Here is a 23,132-nt window from a genome sequence, read left to right on the forward strand (position 1 = left end):
CTGTTCAAAACAAATTATTTACAAATTGTTGGAAACAATTACTAAAGTACTGAAAATATAAAAGGGAACTTTGACCCACAAAATATTTATATTTATGCCACATTTTAAAAATGGTATATGTATAAAATTAGATTATAGACTTCAGCCTAGGTTCATTATAGTGAACTGCTAACAGTCTGCAATCTGTGAGGTTCGATTTGTTGTATTAAATTCGTTAGCTTTAAATTTGCCGTGATTTTACAATAAACAAAACAAGATAAAAAACAAACAAAAAAAAAAAAAAAACACCTGCAATTTAAATTTATATTTAAAAATGGGCATTTTTTTTTATCAGCAGCAGCTATAGCTAGCTGTTTCACTATTCTCTGAAACTTCAGACATACAATTTGTGCAACAACCTGCACAATCCAAAATTCTTCTAGTCTACAGAATATTTGTCTAAGAGCCACAGATATGCAAATATAGCTTATTACAATTATTAGTATCAATTCCACAATTATAGTAAATCGGGGATAGAAAAGTGCCACAAATGTAAGAGAATTCAATGTTGACAGTGAGTGTGCACGTTTAAAATCTATGTAAAATAAAAATGGGGCAATAGTCTAACTACCACACTACAAATTATTAGACTAAGGGCATCCTTGTTGTGGATAGTAGCACGCCATTGGTGTAAAACCCGTACCCTGTGAATCTTGGTCTTTATCTAATTCCTAAATTCACAGGGTATACTGATGAGGCCGATAATTACTTAGAAAAATGGGGTAAGCAATATGCTTTTACTTTACTCCTTAGAGTACGGTTTTGAATCTTGGTAATTGGTAAAAAAGTCCAATCACAAGTATTTAAGTTGCAAGTGCTGGTAGCATCTATATTTTGCATGGCAGTACAACTCCATAAAAACAAACTTTAAAAAAAAAAATTAAATTTTTACAAACCAAGACACTAAGCTATCATTCAGTAGTAGCTTGTGTCCATTTATGACATAAGCCTTTGGCAAAAACTAACTTATTACATGTTTAAAGTTTATCTGCTTTGCAAAAAAAAAGAAGCAAAATAACACAAGAGGGTCAAGGAGAATAATTATATACTAAATTAAAATATATATTTATAGAGTGCCACCAAATTTTCTTAATTAATATTCCTATATAATATTTAATATCTTTAACATGGGCCAATAATATAAAGCTTGGCAAACAGGACTGTTAATATTCTGCAAAATGCATTTCCAATTAGCATGGAAACAATATATATATATATATATATATATATATATATATATATATATATATATATATACACACACACATTTAATATACATATACTATGTTTTAATCTTCAGCAACCTGGTTACTAATAAATCATTAAGATTTTAACATTAAACTCTATTGCTTTAGAGGGAAAAAAACTTACTGATTTAAATTGAAATCTGATATTGCAATAGATTCCTTTTCTAAAGTATTTTAAAAATTAGATTTAATCGGTTGCAATTACTATCATTTTTAACACAAATAGCTGGCAGTGAAAAAAAACCTAAACAATTAAAAGTAGCAATGAGACTCTTACCCTAAAGTAAACAATTAAGAAATACAATTGTAAAACTTGAAAAGCTAAAATTTGTACTGGCTTAACAAAACTGCTATTCTATATATTAGAGGTGTTTCAAAGTTTTTTTCATTGGCACAATGATTAAAATACCTATTGCAATCAGCTTAGCAAATTCTATTGGAAAGCTTGATGAAATCGTGGCAACGTTGTGGTTGTGTTTAGACTGCTTGTAAAAGCTGAGGATAATGAATGTAGAGAACCAAAACACAGATTGTTAGGGTCTTGAGGATCCTGTGAATGTAGTGGGTGCTGTGTCATTGAAGAATGGGCCTCTTCTTGGGAATACCCCATTCCTAAACTACCAACCGATACAGGAGTATTGTAAGGAGGGCCATTGGCTGGTATAAAGTTGAACAATTGATTAAAGTCTATTGATGAATTAAGAGGTTCACTAATAGAAACAGAGCTTTTTGATAGAGATACTCCATCAGTGCCATCATCAAGTGGCCCTACGTGAGGATCCAAGCCTAATTTTGATGATGAAGATGGAGAATCTTGAGAAGAGGTTGGCATGCCACTTTGCAATTCCATTAGATAACTTTCAATTTCTCCTTTTAATTGCTGTTCTTTTTCAGGCATAGAAATTGTATATGAGGTAGGATTGAGTGGATATTTTATAGAAAGCTGGTGAGAGGGATGGATTTGATCCATATCTATAGGGCATGTCATACCCAAAGACAACACTGGAGCGACCATTTGGTGTGTAGATGTTGAACTCTGCATGGACTGAATTTGTGTATTGTAGAGGTTCAACTGCAAACTGTTTGTGAATGGCTTTGATGTCAGCTCATTGGAAGATAATGACATCACAGGAAGCAGCTCATCTTTAATTGGAACACTGCAGGTAAAGTGATCCAAGAGATCCATGGGTTCAGTTTTGACTTTCAACAGTTCTTGATTATGACTTTTCTTCATATGACGAGTTAGATGATCCTTACGGCCAAACCGCTGTGCACAATATTGACAAAGGAAGTCTTTTCTTCCAGTGTGCACCACCATGTGTCTGCGGACATCTTTGCGTGTATAAAACCGCCGATCACAATGCTCACATTGGTGTTTTTTCTCCTTAACACCACTGGAAGATTTTCCTGCATGGGTTTTTAGGTGCTCCAAAAGCACCACTGTGCTTTCAAAAGTCTGTAAGCATACTTTACAGGTGAGATCACCACTTGTTGCAGCATGCAAGGCCAAGTGACGTTTAAACCCAAGTTTCGTATTGTAGTTCTTTCCACATTCTTCACACTTAAATGCTTCTTTATTGGGATCATGTGTATGGAGGTGATTCTTCAGGTGATCTTTGCGGTGAAACATTTTCTCACAATAATTACACTTGTGGGTTTTCTCTGGAGAATGAGTAGCCATATGCCTTTAAATACAGACATAATAATATCATTAATAAAATAATCTTGATTTAAATAAAAAAAAAATGATATACATATACACACCCATACACATACTATTTTATTAAATAAAAATACTCCAGACACAGGGTTCCCCAATAGCAGTTCTCAGGACCTGATAAGTCAGAGTTTTAAGATTTCCTTGAATGACAGCAGGTTAGATAACAACAATCACCTGTGACATACTTCAGACATCCTAAAAATCAGGCCTGTTTGTGGGTACTGAGTTTTGCAGTTGGGAAACCTTTGCGTAACACACTTTCTAAGGTACTTTGACAGAAAATACACTTTTACAAATCACTGCAGCAACTATTTCACATCAGAGAATGGAGCCAAGAACATGTTAAACAAAGGTAATTTGATCAATCTAAGAAATACAATACTGCAATAAAATAGCGTAAAATACATTTTGAAGTTTAAACATAACTTAAATACCTGGTTAGTTTTAATAACCAGAATTCCTAATATATTTTATAGTTTTATATAGCATAATGCACAGGAAAGATTACAAGTCATTATTTTTTTATATGAGAGGCAATTTGCAAACAGCATATAAATATGCTTTACATGGGCAGAATGTTAACAGAAGCTGAAAGATAGCATTTAATACCTTAATAATTTGTATTTTGAAACAAAGGCCTTGGTGCAGTCTTGTTGTGTGCACTTGTATGGCCTCTCTCCTGTGTGAGTGTATGAATGAACTTTTAATTTTTCAACACTGTTAAATGCCTTTTCACACAGTTGGCAAGGGAAGTTTTTTCTTGGTTTTGATTCCCCACGCTTACGCTTCCCTGAAGGGACTTTCTGGGTATCTCTTACTTCTGACAATTCACCAGGAATGACAGTGGCCATCGCAGCCTATACCAGGCCTTCTTGTTGGACACTTGGCAACTGCCCAACTCCACTAAGTGACAGAGCTTTAGGTGGCTTCGCAAGTTCCATGTGGTCGAAAAAAAATCAAAAGGGGACTGGAAAAAGAAAAATAAAATAAATAACTATGTTGCAACAGTGTATCATACTAAAATGTTTTCTAAAATATATATAAAAATCACGTAGTATAATGTAATGCACCAGCCAAAATAATTTTGCAATGCTATTAAAAAGATTTTTAAGGTGGTATCAAACAAAACATAACTTATGCTTACCTGATAAATGTATTTCTTTCCAGATATGGTGAGTCTACAGTATCATAAATTACTAGTGGGAATATCACTCCTGGCCAGCAGGAGGAGGCGGCAAAGAGCACTACAGCAAAGCTGCTATATGTCACTTCCCTTACCCACAATCCCCAGTCATTCAGCCGAAGGAAAAATGGAAAAAGAAGATAACACAAAAGTGTAGAGGTGCCTGAGGTTTTAGAAAAAAATAACTGTCTTAAATAAAGGGTGGGCCGTGGACAAACCATATCAGGAAATAAATACATTTATCAGGTAAGCATAAATTATGTTTTCTTTCCTAAGATATGGTGAGTCCACGGAATCATTACTAGTGGGAATCAATATCCAAGCTAGAGGACACAGATGATAAAGGGAGGGACAAGACAGGTAGACCTAAACAGAAGGCACCACCGCTTGAAGAACTCTTCTCCCAAAAGAAGTCTCAGCTAAGGCAAAAGTATCACATTTCTAAAACTTTGAAAAAGTATGCAAAGACCACCAAGATGCAGCCTTGCAAATTTGTTCCACAGAAGCTTTATTTTTAAATGCCCAGGAAGAAGAAACAGCCCTCGTGGAATGAGCAGTGATTCTCACAGGAGGTTGCTGTCCAGCAGTCTCATAAGCCAAACGAATAATACTCCTTAGCCAAAGAGAAAGAAGTAGCGGTAGCTTTCTGACTCTTGCGCTTCCCAGAAAAAGCAAACAAACAAAGCAGAAGACTGACGAAAGTCCTCAGTCGTCTGAAGATAGTACTTCAATGCACGCACCTAGGTTGTGCAACAAACGCTCCTTAGGAGAAGGATTAGGACACAAAGAAGGAGCCACAAATTCCTGATTAATATTCTTGTTTGAAACAACCTTTGGTAGGAAACCTAATTTAGTAAGTAAAACCACCTTATCAGAATGAAAAAGATAAGGAGAATCAAACTGCAGAGCCAAGAGTTCCGAAACTCTCCTAGCAGAAGAAATAGCAACAAGAAACAAAACCTTCCAAGATAATATCTTGATATCTAAGGAATGCATAGGTTCAAACAGAGCCCGCTGTAAAACTCTAAAAACAAGGTTAAGACTCCAGGGAGGAGTAACAGGCTTAAACACAGGCTTAATCCTAACCAAGGCCTAACAAAAAGATTGCACGTCTGGCGCATCCACCAAACGCTTATGCAACAAAATAGAAAACGCGGAAATCTGACCTTTCAGAGTGCTAGCTCACAAACCCTTCTCCAGACCCTCCTGGAGAAAAGACAAAATACTAGGAAATCCTGATTCTACTCCAAGAGTAGCCTCTGGATTCACACCAATACAGATATTTATGCCATATCTTATAGTAAATCTTTCTTGTCACAGGCTTACGAGCCTGAATCATGGTCTCATTGACCGACTCTGAAAACCCACGCTTAGATAAAATCAAGCGTTCAATCTCCAAGCAGTCAGCTTCAGAGAAATGAGATTTAGATGAAAAGGACCCTGAAGCAGAAGGTCCATTCCTCAGAGGGAGTCTCCACAGAGGTAGAGATAACATTTCCACTAGATCTGCATACCAGATTCTACAAGGCCACGCCGGTGCTATGATAATCACCGACGCCCTCTCCTACTTGATCTGAGCAATGAGTCTTGGCAGGAGAGAGACGGAAGAAATATGTATGCTAGACAGAAATTCCAAGGAACCGCCAAAGCATCAATAAAGCCTGTGGATTTCTCAACCTCGAGCCGTACCTCAGAAGCTTGGCATTCTGCTGAGGAGTCATGAGATCCAGCTCTAGCTGCCCCCAATTGAGGATTAAACCGGAAAATACTTTCGGATGGTGTTCCCACTCCCCCGGATTAAAGGTCTGACGGCTCAGAAAATCTGCCTCCCAATTGTCCACTCCTGGGATGTGGATCGCAGAGAGACAACAGTTGTGAGACTCCGCCCACTGAATTATTCGGGCCACCTCTGTCATGGCCAAAGAACTCAGAGTTCCCCCCTGGTAGTTGATGTATGCCACCGAAGTTAAGGTGTCCGACTGGAACCAGTTAAACCAGGCTAAGGCTAACTGAGGCCAGGCCAGTAGAGCATTGACAATCACTGTCAGTTCTAGAATGTTTATAGGGAGAACCGACTCCTCCCGTGTCCAAAGACCCTGAGTCTTCAATGACCCCCAAATTGCTCCCCAACCTAGAAGGCTGGCATCCGTGGTCACGATCATCCAGGAAGGTCTGCGAAAGCAAGTTCCCTGGGAGAGGTGTTCCTGAGACCACAACCACAGAAGAGAGAGTCCCTTGTTGCCTGATCCAGAACTATTTGTGGAGACAGATCCGCATAGTCCCTGTTCCATTGCCTTAACATGCATAACTGCAGAGGTCCGAGATGGAACCGAGCAAACTGAAAGATGTTCATGGAAGCTACCATCAGACCAATTACCTCCATACATAAAGCCACTGATGGCCGAGGAGAGGACTGAAGGACAAGACAAGAGTAAAAGATCTTTGTTTTTCTGACCTCTGTCAGAAATATCTTCATTAGTAGGGAATCTGTTATGGTCCCTAAAAACACTACTCTTGTGGCTGGAATCAGAGAACTCTTTCCCAAATTTACCTCCCAACCATGGAAGCGAAGAAAAGACAACAAGATCTCTGTATAAGAGTTTGCTTGTTGAAAAGACGGCGCCTGAACCAGAATGTCGTCCAGATAAGGCGCAACAGCAATGCCCCAAGACCGGATCACTGCCAAAAGAGCCCCCAGAACCTAGAGAAAATTCTGGAAGCAGTGGCAAGGCTGAAGGGAAGAGCCACAAACTGGAAATGATTGTCTAAAGAAAGCAAACCTTAGAAACTTGTGATGATCCCGGTGAATGGGAACATGAATGTATGCATCCTTTAAGTCTATGGTTGTCATATACTTGAACCAAATGAAGAATGGAATGTATAGTCTCCATCTTGAAGGACGGTACTCTGAGGAACTTGTTTAAACACTTTAGGTCTAAAATAGGTCTGAAAGTCCCCTCTTTTTTAGGAACCAAACACAGATTTGAATAAAATCCCAGACCTTGTTCCTGCGGAGGAACTGGAACTATAACTCCCAGGGCAAAAAGATCTTTGATACAATTTAAGAACGCCTCTCTCTTTATCTGGTCTACAGATAATCTTAAGAGAAGAAACCTCCCAATGGGAGGAAAAGTCTTGAATTCTAACTTATACCCCTGAGATACAATTTCCACGGCCCACAGGTCTGGGACATCTCATATCCAAGCCAGAGCAAATTGAGAAAGCCTGCCCCCTACTAGATCCATTCTTGGATCGGGGGCCGACCCTTCATGCTGACTTGGAGTCAGTCGCAGGCTTCTTAGAATGTTTCCCCTTGTTTCAAGACTGACCAGACTTCCAGGAAGACTTGGGACTGTCCCTGTATGAAAGCGGAGGGTTTACCTCAAGTTACGAAAATTACTCTGACGTCCTTTCTGCTTATTCTTTCTATCTTGAGGAAGAAAAGATCCCTTTCCACCTGTGATATTTGAAATAATTTCAGCCAAACCAGGCAAAAACAAGGTCATACCCTTGTAGGGAATAGCTAATAAACAATAACTAATTTCAGACCAGGATTTTAACCAAAGGGCTCTGGTAGAACCTCAAATATATTTTTTCCACCCAGTTTAATAACCTGTAAGGAAGCATCAGCAATAAAAGAATTGGCTAATTTAGGAGTCTTAATCCTGTCCTGGATTTCCTCAAGAAGAGTATCAGTCTGAATAGAATCAGACAAGGCATTAAAACCAATAAGCTGCCGCACTGGTAACAGTAGCAATACACACCGCAGGCTGCATTGAAGATCTTGGTGAACATACATTTTCTTTAATAATCCTCCAATTTCTTATCCATTGGATCCTTAAAAGAACAACTATCCTCTATGGGAATAGTAGTTCTCTTAGCCAAAATTGAAATAGTTCCTTCCACCTTAGGAACCGTTTGCAATGATTCTTTAATAGAGTTAGCTATAGGAAACATCTTCTTAAAAATTAGAGATGGAGAAAAAACAGAATTTATGTTTACCTGATAAATTACTTTCTCCAACGGTGTGTCCGGTCCACGGCGTCATCCTTACTTGTGGGATATTCTCTTCCCCAACAGGAAATGGCAAAGAGCCCAGCAAAGCTGGTCACATGATCCCTCCTAGGCTCCGCCTACCCCAGTCATTCGACCGACGTTAAGGAGGAATAATTGCATAGGAGAAACCATATGATACCGTGGTGACTGTAGTTAAAGAAAATAAATTATCAGACCTGATTAAAAAACCAGGGCGGGCCGTGGACCGGACACACCGTTGGAGAAAGTAATTTATCAGGTAAACATAAATTCTGTTTTCTCCAACATAGGTGTGTCCGGTCCACGGCGTCATCCTTACTTGTGGGAACCAATACCAAAGCTTTAGGACACGGATGAAGGGAGGGAGCAAATCAGGTCACCTAAATGGAAGGCACCACGGCTTGCAAAACCTTTCTCCCAAAAACAGCCTCAGAAGAAGCAAAAGTATCAAACTTGTAAAATTTGGTAAAAGTGTGCAGTGAAGACCAAGTCGCTGCCCTACATATCTGATCAACAGAAGCCTCGTTCTTGAAGGCCCATGTGGAAGCCACAGCCCTAGTGGAATGAGCTGTGATTCTTTCAGGAGGCTGCCGTCCGGCAGTCTCGTAAGCCAATCTGATGATGCTTTTAATCCAAAAAGAGAGAGAGGTAGAAGTTGCTTTTTGACCTCTCCTTTTACCAGAATAAACAACAAACAAGGAAGATGTTTGTCTAAAATCCTTTGTAGCATCTAAATAGAATTTTAGAGCGCGAACAACATCCAAATTGTGCAACAAACGTTCCTTCTTCGAAACAGGTTTCGGACACAAAGAAGGCACGACTATCTCCTGGTTAATGTTTTTGTTAGAAACAACTTTTGGAAGAAAACCAGGTTTAGTACGTAAAACCACCTTATCTGCATGGAACACCAGATAAGGAGGAGAACACTGCAGAGCAGATAATTCTGAAACTCTTCTAGCAGAAGAAATTGCAACCAAAAACAAAACTTTCCAAGATAATAACTTAATATCAACGGAATGTAAGGGTTCAAACGGAACCCCCTGAAGAACTGAAAGAACTAAGTTGAGACTCCAAGGAGGAGTCAAAGGTTTGTAAACAGGCTTGATTCTAACCAGAGCCTGAACAAAGGCTTGAACATCTGGCACAGCTGCCAGCTTTTTGTGAAGTAACACAGACAAGGCAGAAATCTGTCCCTTCAAGGAACTTGCAGATAACCCTTTCTCCAATCCTTCTTGGAGAAAAGATAGAATCTTAGGAATCTTTACCTTGTCCCAGGGGAATCCTTTAGATTCACACCAACAGATATATTTTTTCCATATTTTGTGGTAAATTTCTCTAGTTACAGGCTTTCTGGCCTGAACAAGAGTAACAATAACAGAATCTGAGAACCCTCGTTTTGATAAAATCAAGCGTTCAATCTCCAAGCAGTCAGCTGGAGTGAGACCAGATTCGGATGTTCGAACGGACCTTGAACAAGAAGGTCTCGTCTCAAAGGTAGCTTCCACGGTGGAGCCGATGACATATTCACCAGATCTGCATACCAAGTCCTGCGTGGCCACGCAGGAGCTATCAAGATCACCGACGCCCTCTCCTGATGGATCCTGGCTACCAGCCTGGGGATGAGAGGAAACGGCGGGAATACATAAGCTAGTTTGAAGGTCCAAGGTGCTACTAGTGCATCTACTAGAGTCGCCTTGGGATCCCTGGATCTGGACCCGTAGCAAGGAACCTTGAAGTTCTGACGAGAGGCCATCAGATCCATGTCTGGAATGCCCCACAGTAGAGTGATTTGGGCAAAGATTTCCGGATGGAGTTCCCACTCCCCCGGATGCAATGTCTGACGACTCAGAAAATCCGCTTCCCAATTTTCCACTCCTGGGATGTGGATTGCAGACAGGTGGCAGGAGCGAGTCTCCGCCCATTGAATGATTTTGGTCACTTCTTCCATCGCCAGGGAACTCCTTGTTCCCCCCTGATGGTTGATGTACGCAACAGTCGTCATGTTGTCTGATTGAAACCGTATGAACTTGGCCTTCGCTAGCTGAGGCCAAGCCTTGAGAGCATTGAATATCGCTCTCAGTTCCAGAATATTTATCGGTAGAAGAGATTCTTCCCGAGACCAAAGACCCTGAGCTTTCAGGGATCCCCAGACCGCGCCCCAGCCCATCAGACTGGCGTCGGTCGTGACAATGACCCACTCTGGTCTGCGGAAGGTCATCCCTTGTGACAGGTTGTCCAGGGACAGCCACCAACGGAGTGAGTCTCTGGTCCTCTGATTTACTTGTATCTTCGGAGACAAGTCTGTATAGTCCCCATTCCACTGACTGAGCATGCACAGTTGTAATGGTCTTAGATGAATGCGCGCAAAAGGAACTATGTCCATTGCCGCTACCATCAAACCTATTACTTCCATGCACTGCGCTATGGAAGGAAGAGGAACGGAATGAAGTGTCCGACAAGAGTTTAGAAGTTTTGTTTTTCTGGCCTCTGTCAGAAAAATCCTCATTTCTAAGGAGTCTATAATTGTTCCCAAGAAGGGAACCCTTGTCGACGGAGATAGAGAACTCTTTTCCACGTTCACTTTCCATCCGTGAGATCTGAGAAAGGCCAGGACTATGTCCGTGTGAGCCTTTGCTTGAGGAAGGGACGACGCTTGAATCAGAATGTCGTCCAAGTAAGGTACTACTGCAATGCCCCTTGGTCTTAGCACCGCTAGAAGGGACCCTAGTACCTTTGTGAAAATCCTTGGAGCAGTGGCTAATCCGAAGGGAAGCGCCACGAACTGGTAATGCTTGTCCAGGAATGCGAACCTTAGGAACCGATGATGTTCCTTGTGGATAGGAATATGTAGATACGCATCCTTTAAATCCACCGTGGTCATGAATTGACCTTCCTGGATGGAAGGAAGAATTGTTCGAATGGTTTCCATCTTGAACGATGGAACCTTGAGAAACTTGTTTAAGATCTTGAGATCTAAGATTGGTCTGAACGTTCCCTCTTTTTTGGGAACTATGAACAGATTGGAGTAGAACCCCATCCCTTGTTCTCCTAATGGAACAGGATGAATCACTCCCATTTTTAGCAGGTCTTCTACACAATGTAAGAATGCCTGTCTTTTTATGTGGTCTGAAGACAATTGAGACCTGTGGAACCTCCCCCTTGGGGGAAGCCCCTTGAATTCCAGAAGATAACCTTGGGAGACTATTTCTAGTGCCCAAGGATCCAGAACATCTCTTGCCCAAGCCTGAGCGAAGAGAGAGAGTCTGCCCCCCACCAGATCCGGTCCCGGATCGGGGGCCAACATTTCATGCTGTCTTGGTAGCAGTGGCAGGTTTCTTGGCCTGCTTTCCCTTGTTCCAGCCTTGCATTGGTCTCCAGGCTGGCTTGGCTTGAGAAGTATTACCCTCTTGTTTAGAGGACGTAGCACTTGGGGCTGGTCCGTTTCTACGAAAGGGACGAAAATTAGGTTTATTTTTGGCCTTGAAAGACCTATCCTGAGGAAGGGCGTGGCCCTTACCCCCAGTGATATCAGAGATAATCTCTTTCAAGTCAGGGCCAAACAGCGTTTTCCCCTTGAAAGGAATGTTAAGTAGTTTGTTCTTGGAAGACGCATCCGCTGACCAAGATTTCAACCAAAGCGCTCTGCGCGCCACAATAGCAAACCCAGAATTTTTCGCCGCTAACCTAGCCAATTGCAAAGTGGCGTCTAGGGTGAAAGAATTAGCCAATTTGAGAGCACGGATTCTGTCCATAATATCCTCATAAGGAGGAGAATCACTATCGATCGCCTTAACTAGTTCATCGAACCAGAAACACGCGGCTGTAGTGACAGGGACAATGCATGAAATTGGTTGTAGAAGGTAACCTTGCTGAACAAACATCTTTTTAAGCAAACCTTCTAATTTTTTATCCATAGGATCTTTGAAAGCACAACTATCTTCTATGGGTATAGTGGTGCGTTTGTTTAAAGTAGAAACCGCTCCCTCGACCTTGGGGACTGTCTGCCATAAGTCCTTTCTGGGGTCGACCATAGGAAACAATTTTTTAAATATGGGGGGAGGGACGAAAGGTATACCGGGCCTTTCCCATTCTTTATTTACAATGTCCGCCACCCGCTTGGGTATAGGAAAAGCTTCTGGGAGCCCCGGGACCTCTAGGAACTTGTCCATTTTACATAGTTTCTCTGGAATGATCAAATTCTCACAATCATCCAGAGTGGATAATACCTCCTTAAGCAGAGCGCGGAGATGTTCCAACTTAAATTTAAATGTAATCACATCGGGTTCAGCTTGTTGAGAAATTTTCCCTGAATCTGAAATTTCTCCCTCAGACAAAACCTCCCTGGCCCCCTCAGACTGGTGTAGGGGCATTTCAGAACCATTATCATCAGCGTCCTCATGCTCTTCAGTATCTAAAACAGAGCAGTCGCGCTTACGCTGATAAGTGGGCATTTTGGCTAAAATGTTTTTGATAGAATTATCCATTACAGCCGTTAATTGTTGCATAGTAAGGAGTATTGGCGCGCTAGATGTACTAGGGGCCTCCTGAGTGGGCAAGACTCGTGTAGACGAAGGAGGGAATGATGCAGTACCATGCTTACTCCCCTCACTTGAGGAATCATCTTGGGCATCATTTTCAGTGTCACATAAATCACATTTATTTAAATGAGAAGGAACCCTGGCTTCCCCACATTCAGAACACAGTCTATCTGGTAGTTCAGACATGTTAAACAGGCATAAACTTGATAACAAAGTACAAAAAACGTTTTAAAATAAAACCGTTACTGTCACTTTAAATTTTAAACTGAACACACTTTATTACTGCAATTGCGAAAAAGTATGAAGGAATTGTTCAAAATTCACCAAAATTTCACCACAGTGTCTTAAAGCCTTAAAAGTATTGCACACCAAATTTGGAAGCTTTAACCCTTAAAATAACGGAACCGGAGCCGTTTAAACTTTAACCCCTTTACAGTCCCTGGTATCTGCTTTGCTGAGACCCAACCAAGCCCAAAGGGGAATACGATACCAAATGATGCCTTCAGAAAGTCTTTTCTATGTATCAGAGCTCCTCACACATGCGACTGCATGTCATGCCTCTCAAAAACAAGTGCGCAATACCGGCGCGAAAATGAGGCTCTGCCTATGATTAGGGAAAGCCCCTAAAGAATAAGGTGTCTAAAACAGTGCCTGCCGATATTATTTTATCAAAATACCCAGATTAAATGATTCCTCAAGGCTAAATATGTGTAATATATGAATCGATTTAGCCCAGAAAAAGTCTACAGTCTTAATAAGCCCTTGTGAAGCCCTTATTTACTTGCTGAATAAACATGGCTTACCGGATCCCATAGGGAAAATGACAGCTTCCAGCATTACATCGTCTTGTTAGAATGTGTCATACCTCAAGCAGCAAAAGACTGCTCACTGTTCCCCCAACTGAAGTTAATTCCTCTCAACAGTCCTGTGTGGAACAGCCATGGATTTTAGTAACGGTTGCTAAAATCATTTTCCTCTTACAAACAGAAATCTTCATCTCTTTTCTGTTTCAGAGTAAATAGTACATACCAGCACTATTTTAAAATAACAAACTCTTGATTGAATAATAAAAACTACAGTTAAACACTAAAAAACTCTAAGCCATCTCCGTGGAGATGTTGCCTGTACAACGGCAAAGAGAATGACTGGGGTAGGCGGAGCCTAGGAGGGATCATGTGACCAGCTTTGCTGGGCTCTTTGCCATTTCCTGTTGGGGAAGAGAATATCCCACAAGTAAGGATGACGCCGTGGACCGGACACACCTATGTTGGAGAAAGGAATATCAGATCTCTCTCATTCTTATGTAATAATCTCAGAAGCACGATCTGGAACAGGAAATACCTCCACCGCAGAGGGATCATCAAAATACTTGTTCAGCTTACTAGACTTCTTAGGGTTCACAACGATAGTAGTATCGGAGTCATCTAAGGTAACCAAAACCTCCTTGAGTAACAAGCAGAGGTGTTCCAGCTTAAATCTGAAGGACACAACTTCAGCATCAGTAAAAGGAAATATTCTGCCTGAATCCGAAATTTCACACTCAGATGCACCCGAGAAATCTTCATCCTCTGACTTCTGAGAGGAAATACTTTGATTAGCCTTCTCAGTATCAGAAACCCTACTAACTGTTCCTTTAAATTTCCTTTTGCATTTTCCTTACAGCATGGGAAAAGCAGACAGCGCCTCAGATACCTGGACAGCAATATCTTGTAAAGTAACTCCAGACGGAGCATGAGAGGAAACGCAGGGCACTGCATGTGCAGATAAATAGGATTGGGACGCTTGAGGAGAAAGCTGCGGCACATCTGAAACAGGAAGCTCCTGAACAGCATCCGCCTAAGCTAATGATGGCTCAGGGTCAAAAAATCTATTAATATAAGCTAAAGTTCTTTAGATAAATGAAGAACAAAAAGGTACTGGGGGTTCCACCTGGGCATCAGAACATAAGCTACAGGTAACATCCTGAACAGCCTCTTGATCCATAATACAAAAAAAAGAAGCAAATACAAAATGTAACTTTTGACAAAGGATATAATACATAACTAAAAAACGTTCTTAAATAAATGTTCCCTTTAAATAATACCCCAGAATTACTGAGGTGCCCTACCTGTCCTGCAACCTGATGCAAACTGAGGAAAAAAACTATCCCGTTTACAATCCAGATTTCCAGAGAAGCAAAAACAGTAAGAAGCCTTCTAAACAGCAGAGCCATCTGAAATATGCGCATCTCACTCTTACAAGTGAAGAAAAGCGCCAAAAAAACTGACATCACAGAATCAAAACATCCCTAAAAGGGCGGTCCTACTGCTGACAAAACCCCCCATTTTTTTTAAAAAACAACTTTCTTGAAAAACAAACTTAACAAACCATAAAACTCCAAAAAAAGAACATAATCCGTTACTAAAAACGGATCCTCACTGAGCCATCAATAAAACAAATAACTCCTCACACTAACAGTGCCTGCAAAAACTGTCATAAAAACCTGCACCCTGACAGGAATAATAAACGTCCCGCTGCAGCGTTTCAGCTGAATAAGTGCAAATTTTTTTCCTGCTACATAGAAAAATAAAACTGACACTTACCTTAATATTTATCTGTCTGGCAGCAGGACAGCTCACCTGGTTTTGAGAGGATGCCATCCCTCACATGGACCTGTGGAAATACAGAAAGACTGAGTAAACTTTTAAATAGGGCAGCAAAATGTTTTGGGAAAACGCAGTGAGGATTGTACCCCACAAGTTCCCAATTGCTTAAAAGCCACTACTGCCCTACTGAAGAGACTGACATGGGCTAAGGCTAGACCCTTTAGAATGATCGGAGCAAACCTACTCTGCTTTAAAATAAAAAAAAATCTTCATTGTAGATCAGACACCAAAACTTCACCTCCTCCTCGCACCGCAGGCAAAGAGAATGACTGGGGATTATGGGTAAGGGAAGTGACATATAGCAGCTTTGCTGTAGTGCTCTTTGCCTCCTCTTGTTGGCCAGGAGTGATATTCCCACTAGTAATTGATGATTCTATGGACTCACCATATCTTAGGAAAGAAATACTGGTTTAAATTATTTAACTATTAGTCAAAAGAGATGAAAAAAAAAAAAAGTGCACCTATCCAGCGCTCACTTTGGTCATATATTCATATATATATATATATATATATATTCATATATATATATATATATATATATATATATATATATATATATATATATATATATATATATATATATATATATATATATATATATATATATATATATATATATATATATATATACACACATACTGACAGTAGGATTACAATGGCTTCATTATAAAACATAAAGGACCAGTAAAATAAAATATTTGCATAATCAATAAATGCATGATAAAAAGACAATGCAATAGTACTTAATCTGAAATTTCAATGAGATTTTTTGCTAACAAATTTCTACACCTCCAGTATCATGTGACAGCCATCGGCCAATCACAAATGCATAAACGTTTATTCTGTAAATTCTTGCACATGCTTGCTTAGTAGGAGCTGGTGCCTTGTAAATATAACAAGACTGTGCACAGTATGTTAATTGAAGTAAATTAGAAAGTTGTTTAAAATTGCATGCTCTTTGTGAATCATGAAAGTTTAATTTTGACTTGAGTGTGTAACATTTATTTACTCTATAGTGATTAAAAGGCAGAAGTCAATATTAAATAGCAAGAATCCAATACAAAATCACCATTAATTCTAAAGACTCACACAAAGAGACAGTGTCAGTATAATAAGCTACAGTTGATCCATTGCAGGAAATCCCCCAACTAAAAAAAACTTAAATTATGCTTACCTGATGATTTTCTTTTCTTCAGATGGAAAGAGTCCACAGCTGCATTCATTACTTTTGGGAAAATACCCAAGCTATAGAGGACACTGAATGCTAAAAGTGAAGGGTACATTAGGCGGCCCATTCTGAAGGCACCAAGCCTGAACCCACTACCCAACAAACTCCTGCTTCGTCCGAAGCCGAGAAAACACAGAAAACCCCCCCAAAAAACAAGGATACTGGCCCGCAGATAGTCGAGAAACCTAGGTCAGACGTAACTGAGCCAACAAGTCTCCAGGAGACCCCATCGCCCAGCAGTCGGTCCCCGACCACACATCCCCTACTAAAAGAAGGGAACACCAGCTGATACTCCCTACAGGGATAGGGCAAGAAAAATCAAAGGAAACTGAAAGGTTACCACAATTCCATAAGAGGAATAGAAAGATCGAGCCCGGCTCACAAAAACCCAAATTGAAAAGAACCTTGGAGCTGTTGCTAGGCCAAACTGAAGGGCAACAAACTGGTAATGCTTGTCTAGAAAAGAGAATCTCAGGAACTGATAGTGATCTGGATGAATTGGAATATGAAGATATGCATCCTGTAAGTCTATTGTAGACATATAATGCCCTTGCTGAACAAAAGGCAGAATAGTCCTTATAGTCACCATTTTGAATGTTGGTATCCTTACATAACGATTCAATATTTTTAGATCCAGAACTGGTCTGAAGGAATTCTCCTTCTTTGGTACAATGAATAGATGAGTAAAACCCCAGACCCCATTCCAGAACTGGAACTGGCACAATTACCCCAGCCAACTCTAGGTCTGAAACACATTTCAGAAATACCTGAGCCTTCACTGGGTTTACTGGAATGCGTGAGAGAAAAAATCTTCTCACAGGCGGCCTTACCTTGAAACCTAATCTGTACCCTTGTGAAACAATGTTCTGAATCCAAAGACTGTGAATCGAATTGATCCAAATATCTTTGAAAAATCGTAACCTGCCCCCTACCAGCTGTGCTGGAATGAGGGCCGCACCTTCATGCGGATTTGGGAGCTGGTTTTGACTTTCTAAAAGGCTTGGATTTATTCCAGACTGAAGAAGGTTTCCAAACGGAACCCGTTCCTTTAGGGGAAGGGTCAGGCTTCTGTTCCTTATTCTGACGAAAGGAACAAAAACGATTAGCAGCCCTATATTTACCTTTAGATTTTTTGTCCTGAGGCAAAAAGGTTCCTTTCCCCCCCAGTAACAGTTGAAATTATAGAATCCAACTGTGAACCAAATAATTTATTACCTTGGAAAGAAAGAGAAAGCAAAGTTGACTTAGAAGTCATATCTGCATTCCAAGATTTAAGCCATAAAGCTCTTCTAGCTAAAATAGCTAAAGACATATACCTGACATCAATTCTAATGATATCAAAAATGGCATCACAAATAAAGTTATTAGAATGTTGAAGAAGTTTAACAATGCTATAAGCATTATGGTCTGACACTTGTTGCGCTAAAGCCTCCAACCAAATAGTGGAAGCTGCAGCAACATCAGCCAAAGAAATAGCAGGTCTAAGAAGATTACCTGAACATAAATAAGCCTTCCTTAGAAAGGATTCAAGCTTCCTATCTAAAGGATCCTTAAAGGAAGCACTATCCGCCATAGGAATAGTAGTACGTTTAGCAAGAGTAGAGATAGCCCCATCAACTTTAGGGATTTTGTCCCAAAATTCTAATCTATCAGATGGCACAGGGTACAATTTCTTAAACCTTGGAGAAGGAGTAAATGAAGTACCCAGACTATTCCATTCCCTAGAAATTACTTCTGAAATAGCATCAGGAACTGGAAAAACTTCAGGAATAACTACATGAGGTTTAAAAACCGAATTTAAACGCTTTGTAGATTTAGTATCAAGAGGACTAGACTCCTCCATATCTAATGCAATCAACACTTCTTTAAGTAAAGAACGAATTAACTCCATCTTAAATAAATATGAAGATTTATCAGTGTCAATATCTGAAGCAGAATCTTCTGAACCAGATAGATCCTCATCAGAAACAGATAAGTCAGAATGATGGCGGTCACTTAAAAATTCATCTGAAATATGAGAAGTTTTAAAAGACCTTTTACGTTTACTGGAAGGAGGAATAACAGACAGAGCCTTCCTAATAGAATTAGAAACAAATTATTTTACATTAACAGGGACATCCTGAACATTAGATGTTGAAGGAAAAACAACAGGTAAAGGATTATTACTAATGGAGGCACTATCTGCATTAGAAATTTTATCATGACAACTAACACAAACTACAGCCGGAGGAACAGTTACCAAAAATTTACAACAAATGCACTTAACTTTGGTAGAACCAGCATCAGGCAGCGTCTTTCCAGAAGTAGATTCTGATCCAGGGTCAGGTTGTGACATCTTGCAATATGTAATAGAAAAAACAACATATAAAGCAAAATTATCAAATTCCTTAAATGACAGTTTCAGGAATGGGAAAAGATGCAAAATAAACAAGCCTCTAGCAACCAGAAGCAATGAAAAACATAATTTATGCTTACCTGATAAATTTATTTCTCTTGTAGTGTATCCAGTCCACAGATCATCCATTACTTGTGGGATATTCTCCTTCCCAACAGGAAGTTGCATGAGGATCACCCACAGCAGAGCTGCTATATAGCTCCTCCCCTTACTGCCATATCCAGTCATTCGACCGAAACAAGCCGAGAAAGGAGAAACCATAGGGTGCAGTGGTGACTGTAGTTTAATTAAAATTTAGACCTGCCTTAAAAGGACAGGGCGGGCCGTGGACTGGATACACTACAAGAGAAATAAATTTATCAGGTAAGCATAAATTATGTTTTCTCTTGTTAAGTGTATCCAGTCCACGGATCATCCATTACTTGTGGGATACCAATACCAAAGCTAAAGTACACGGATGATGGGAGGGACAAGGCAGGAACTTAAACGGAAGGAACCACTGCTTGTAGAACCTTTCTCCCAAAAACAGCCTCCGAAGAAGCAAAAGTATCAAATTTGTAAAATTTTGAAAAGGTGTGAAGTGAAGACCAAGTCGCAGCCTTGCATATCTGTTCAACAGAGGCCTCATTTTTAAAGGCCCAGGTGGAAGCCACAGCTCTAGTAGAATGAGCTGTAATCCTTTCAGGGGGCTGCTGTCCAGCAGTCTCATAGGCTAAGCGTATTATGCTCTGAAGCCAAAAGGAGAGAGAGGTTGCCGAAGCTTTTTGACCTTTCCTCTGTCCAGAGTAAACGACAAACAGGGCAGATGTTTGACGAAAATCTTTAGTAGCCTGTAAGTAAAACTTCAAGGAACGGACTACGTCCAGATTATGCAAAAGACGTTCCTTCTTTGAAGAAGGATTAGGACACAATGATGGAACAACAATCTCTTGATTGATATTCCAGTTAGAAACCACCTTAGGTAAAAACCCAGGTTTGGTAAGCAGAACTACCTTGTCTGAATGAAAAATCAGATAAGGAGAATCACATTGTAAGGCAGATAACTCAGACTCTTCGAGCCGAGGAAATAGCCATCAAAAACAGAACTTTCCAAGATAAAAGTTTAATATCAATGGAATGAAGGGGTTCAAACGGAACTCCCTGAAGAACTTTAAGAACCAAGTTTAAGCTCCACGGGGGAGCAACAGTTTTAAACACAGGCTTAATCCTAACCAAAGCCTGACAAAACGCCTGGACGTCTGGAACCTCTGCCAGACGCTTTTGCAAAAGAATAGACAGAGCAGAGATCTGTCCCTTTAAAGAACTAGCTGATAAACCTTTGTCCAAACCCTCTTGGAGAAAGGACAATATCCTAGGAATCCTAACCTTACTCCATGAGTAACTCTTGGATTCACACCAATAAAGATATTTACGCCATATCTTATGGCAGATTTTCCTGGTGACAGGCTTTCGTGTATTAAGGTATCAATGATTGACTTGATAGAATCAAGCGTTCAATCTGCATGCAGTCAGTCTCAGAGAAATTAGATTTGGATGATTGAAAGGACCTTGTTTTAGAAGGTCCTGCCTCAGAGGCAGAGTCCATGGTGGAAGAGATGACATGTCCACTAGGTCTGCATACCAGGTCCTGCGTGGCCACGCAGGCGCTATCAGAATCACTGATGCTCTCTCCTGTTTGATTTTGGCAATCAGTCGAGGGAGCAGAGGAAACGGTGGAAACACATAAGCCAGGTTGAAGAACCAAGGAGCTGCTAGAGCATCTATCAGCGTCGCTCCCGGGTCCCTGGACCTGGATCCATAACAAGGAAGCTTGGCGTTCTGGCGAGACGCCATGAGATCCAGTTCTGGTTTGCTCCAACAATGGACCAGTTGAGCAAACACCTCCGGATGGAGTTCCCACTCCCCCGGATGAAAAGTCTGACGACTTAGAAAATCTGCCTCCCAGTTCTCTATGCCTGGGATGTGGATTGCTGACAGGTGGCAAGAGTGAGAGACTCTGCCCAGCGAATTATTCTTGAGACTTCTAACATCGCTAGGGAACTCCTGGTTCCCCCTTGATGGTTGATGTAAGCCACAGTCGTGATGTTGTCCGACTGAAATCTGATGAACCTCAGGGTTGCTAACTGAGGCCAAGCTAGAAGAGCATTGAATATTGCTCTTAACTCCAGAATATTTATTGGGAGGAGTTTCTCCTCCTGAGTCCACGATCCCTGAGCCTTCAGGGAGTTCCAGACTGCACCCCAACCTAGAAGGCTGGCATCTGTTGTTACAATCGTCCAATCTGGCCTGCGAAAGGACATACCCTTGGACAGATGGACCCGAGATAGCCACCAGAGAAGAGAATCTCTGGTCTCTTGATCCAGATTTAGTAGAGGGGACAAATCTGAGTAATCCCCATTCCACTGAGTTATCATGCATAATTGCAGCGGTCTGAGATGCAGGCGCGCAAATGGCACTATGTCCATTGCCGTTACCATTAAGCCGATTACTTCCATGCACTGAGCCACTGACGGGCGTCGAATGGAATGAAGGACACGGCAAGCATTTAGAAGTTTTGATAACCTGGACTCCGTCAGGTAAATTTTCATCTCTACAGAATCTATAAGAGTCCCTAGGAAGGAGACTCTTGTGAGTGGGGATAGAGAACTCTTTTCCACGTTCACTTTCCATCCATTCGACCTCAGAAATGCCAGAACTATCTCTGTATGAGACTTGGCAATTTGAAAGCTTGACGCCTGTATCAGGATGTCGTCTAGATAAGGAGCCACCGCTATGCCTCGCGGTCTTAGAACCGCCAGAAGTGAGCCCAGAACCTTTGTAAAAATTCTCGGGGCTGTGGCCAACCCGAAGGGAAGAGCTACAAATTGGTAATGCCTGTCTAGAAAGGCAAACCTTAGGAACTGATGATGATCTTTGTGAATCGGTATGTGAAGGTAGGCATCCTTTAAGTCCACTGTGGTCATGTACTGACCCTCTTGGATCATGGGTAGGATGGTCCGAATAGTTTCCATTTTGAATGATGGAACTCTGAGGAATTTGTTTAAGATCTTTAGATCTAAGATTGGTCTGAAGGTTCCCTCTTTCTTGGGAACCACAAACAGATTTGAATAAAATCCCTGTCCTTGTTCCGTCCGGGGAACTGGATGGATCACTCCCATTACTAGGAGGTCTTGCACACAGCTTAGGAATGCCTCTTTCTTTATCTGGTTTGCTGATAACCTTGAAAGATGAAATCTCCCTTGTGGAGAAGCAGCTTTGAAGTCCAGAAGATATCCCTGAGCTATGATCTCCAACGCCCAGGGATCCTGAACATCTCTTGCCCACGCCTGGGCGAAGAGAGAAAGTCTGCCCCCCACTAGATCCGTTTCCGGATAGGGGGCCATTCCTTCATGCTGTCTTGGGGGCAGCAGCAGGCTTTCTGGCCTGCTTGCCCTTGTTCCAAGACTGGTTAGGTTTCCAGGCCTGTCTGGAATGAGCAACAGTTGATGCTGCTCCTGCCTTGAAATTTCGAAAGGCACGAAAATTAGACTGTTTGGCCTTTGATTTGGCCCTGTCCTGAGGAAGGGTATGACCCTTGCCTCCAGTAATGTCAGCAATAATTTCCTTCAAGCCAGGCCCGAATAAGGTCTGCCCCTTGAAAGGAATGTTGAGTAATTTAGACTTTGAAGATACGTCAGCTGACCAGGATTTAAGCCATAGCGCCCTACGCGCCTGGATGGCGAATCCGGAATTCTTAGCCGTTAGTTTAGTCAAATGAACAATGGCATCAGAAACAAATGAGTTAGCTAGATTAAGCGTTCTAAGCTTGTCAATAATTTAATTCAATGGAGCTGTATGGATGGCCTCTTCCAGGGACTCAAACCAGAATGCCGCCGCAGCAGTGACAGGCGCAATGCATGCAAGGGGCTGTAAAATAAAACCTTGTTGAATAAACATTTTCTTAAGGTAACCCTCTAATTTTTTATCCATTGGATCTAAAAAAGCACAACTGTCCTCAACCGGGATAGTGGTACGCTTTGCTAAAGTAGAAACTGCTCCCTCCACCTTAGGGACCGTCTGCCATAAGTCCCGTGTAGTGGCGTCTATTGGAAACATTTTTCTA

At 41.1% G+C, this 23,132-nt stretch overlaps 1 protein-coding gene across 2 annotated transcripts in view; it reads right to left on the reverse strand.

The window, feature by feature from the left end:
- Positions 1-1,486: 1,486 nt before the first annotated feature.
- PLAG1 (PLAG1 zinc finger) overlaps positions 1,487-23,132 on the reverse strand; it is a 262,732-nt gene continuing 241,086 nt past the window's right edge. Inside the window, exons 3-4 of one of the 2 annotated variants that reach the window (XM_053715052.1) lie at positions 3,616-3,973; positions 1,487-2,971 (exon numbers count right to left, since the gene is read on the reverse strand). In XM_053715052.1, the coding sequence (XP_053571027.1) occupies positions 1,720-2,971; positions 3,616-3,857 (1,494 nt within the window). In that variant the 5' untranslated portion in view covers positions 3,858-3,973 and the 3' untranslated portion in view covers positions 1,487-1,719. The remainder of the gene's footprint in view (positions 2,972-3,615; positions 3,974-23,132) is intronic. The other variant, XM_053715053.1, reaches the window with a different exon arrangement.

The sequence above is a fragment of the Bombina bombina genome, chromosome 5 (assembly GCF_027579735.1).
Source record: "Bombina bombina isolate aBomBom1 chromosome 5, aBomBom1.pri, whole genome shotgun sequence".
NCBI lineage: Eukaryota > Metazoa > Chordata > Amphibia > Anura > Bombinatoridae > Bombina > Bombina bombina.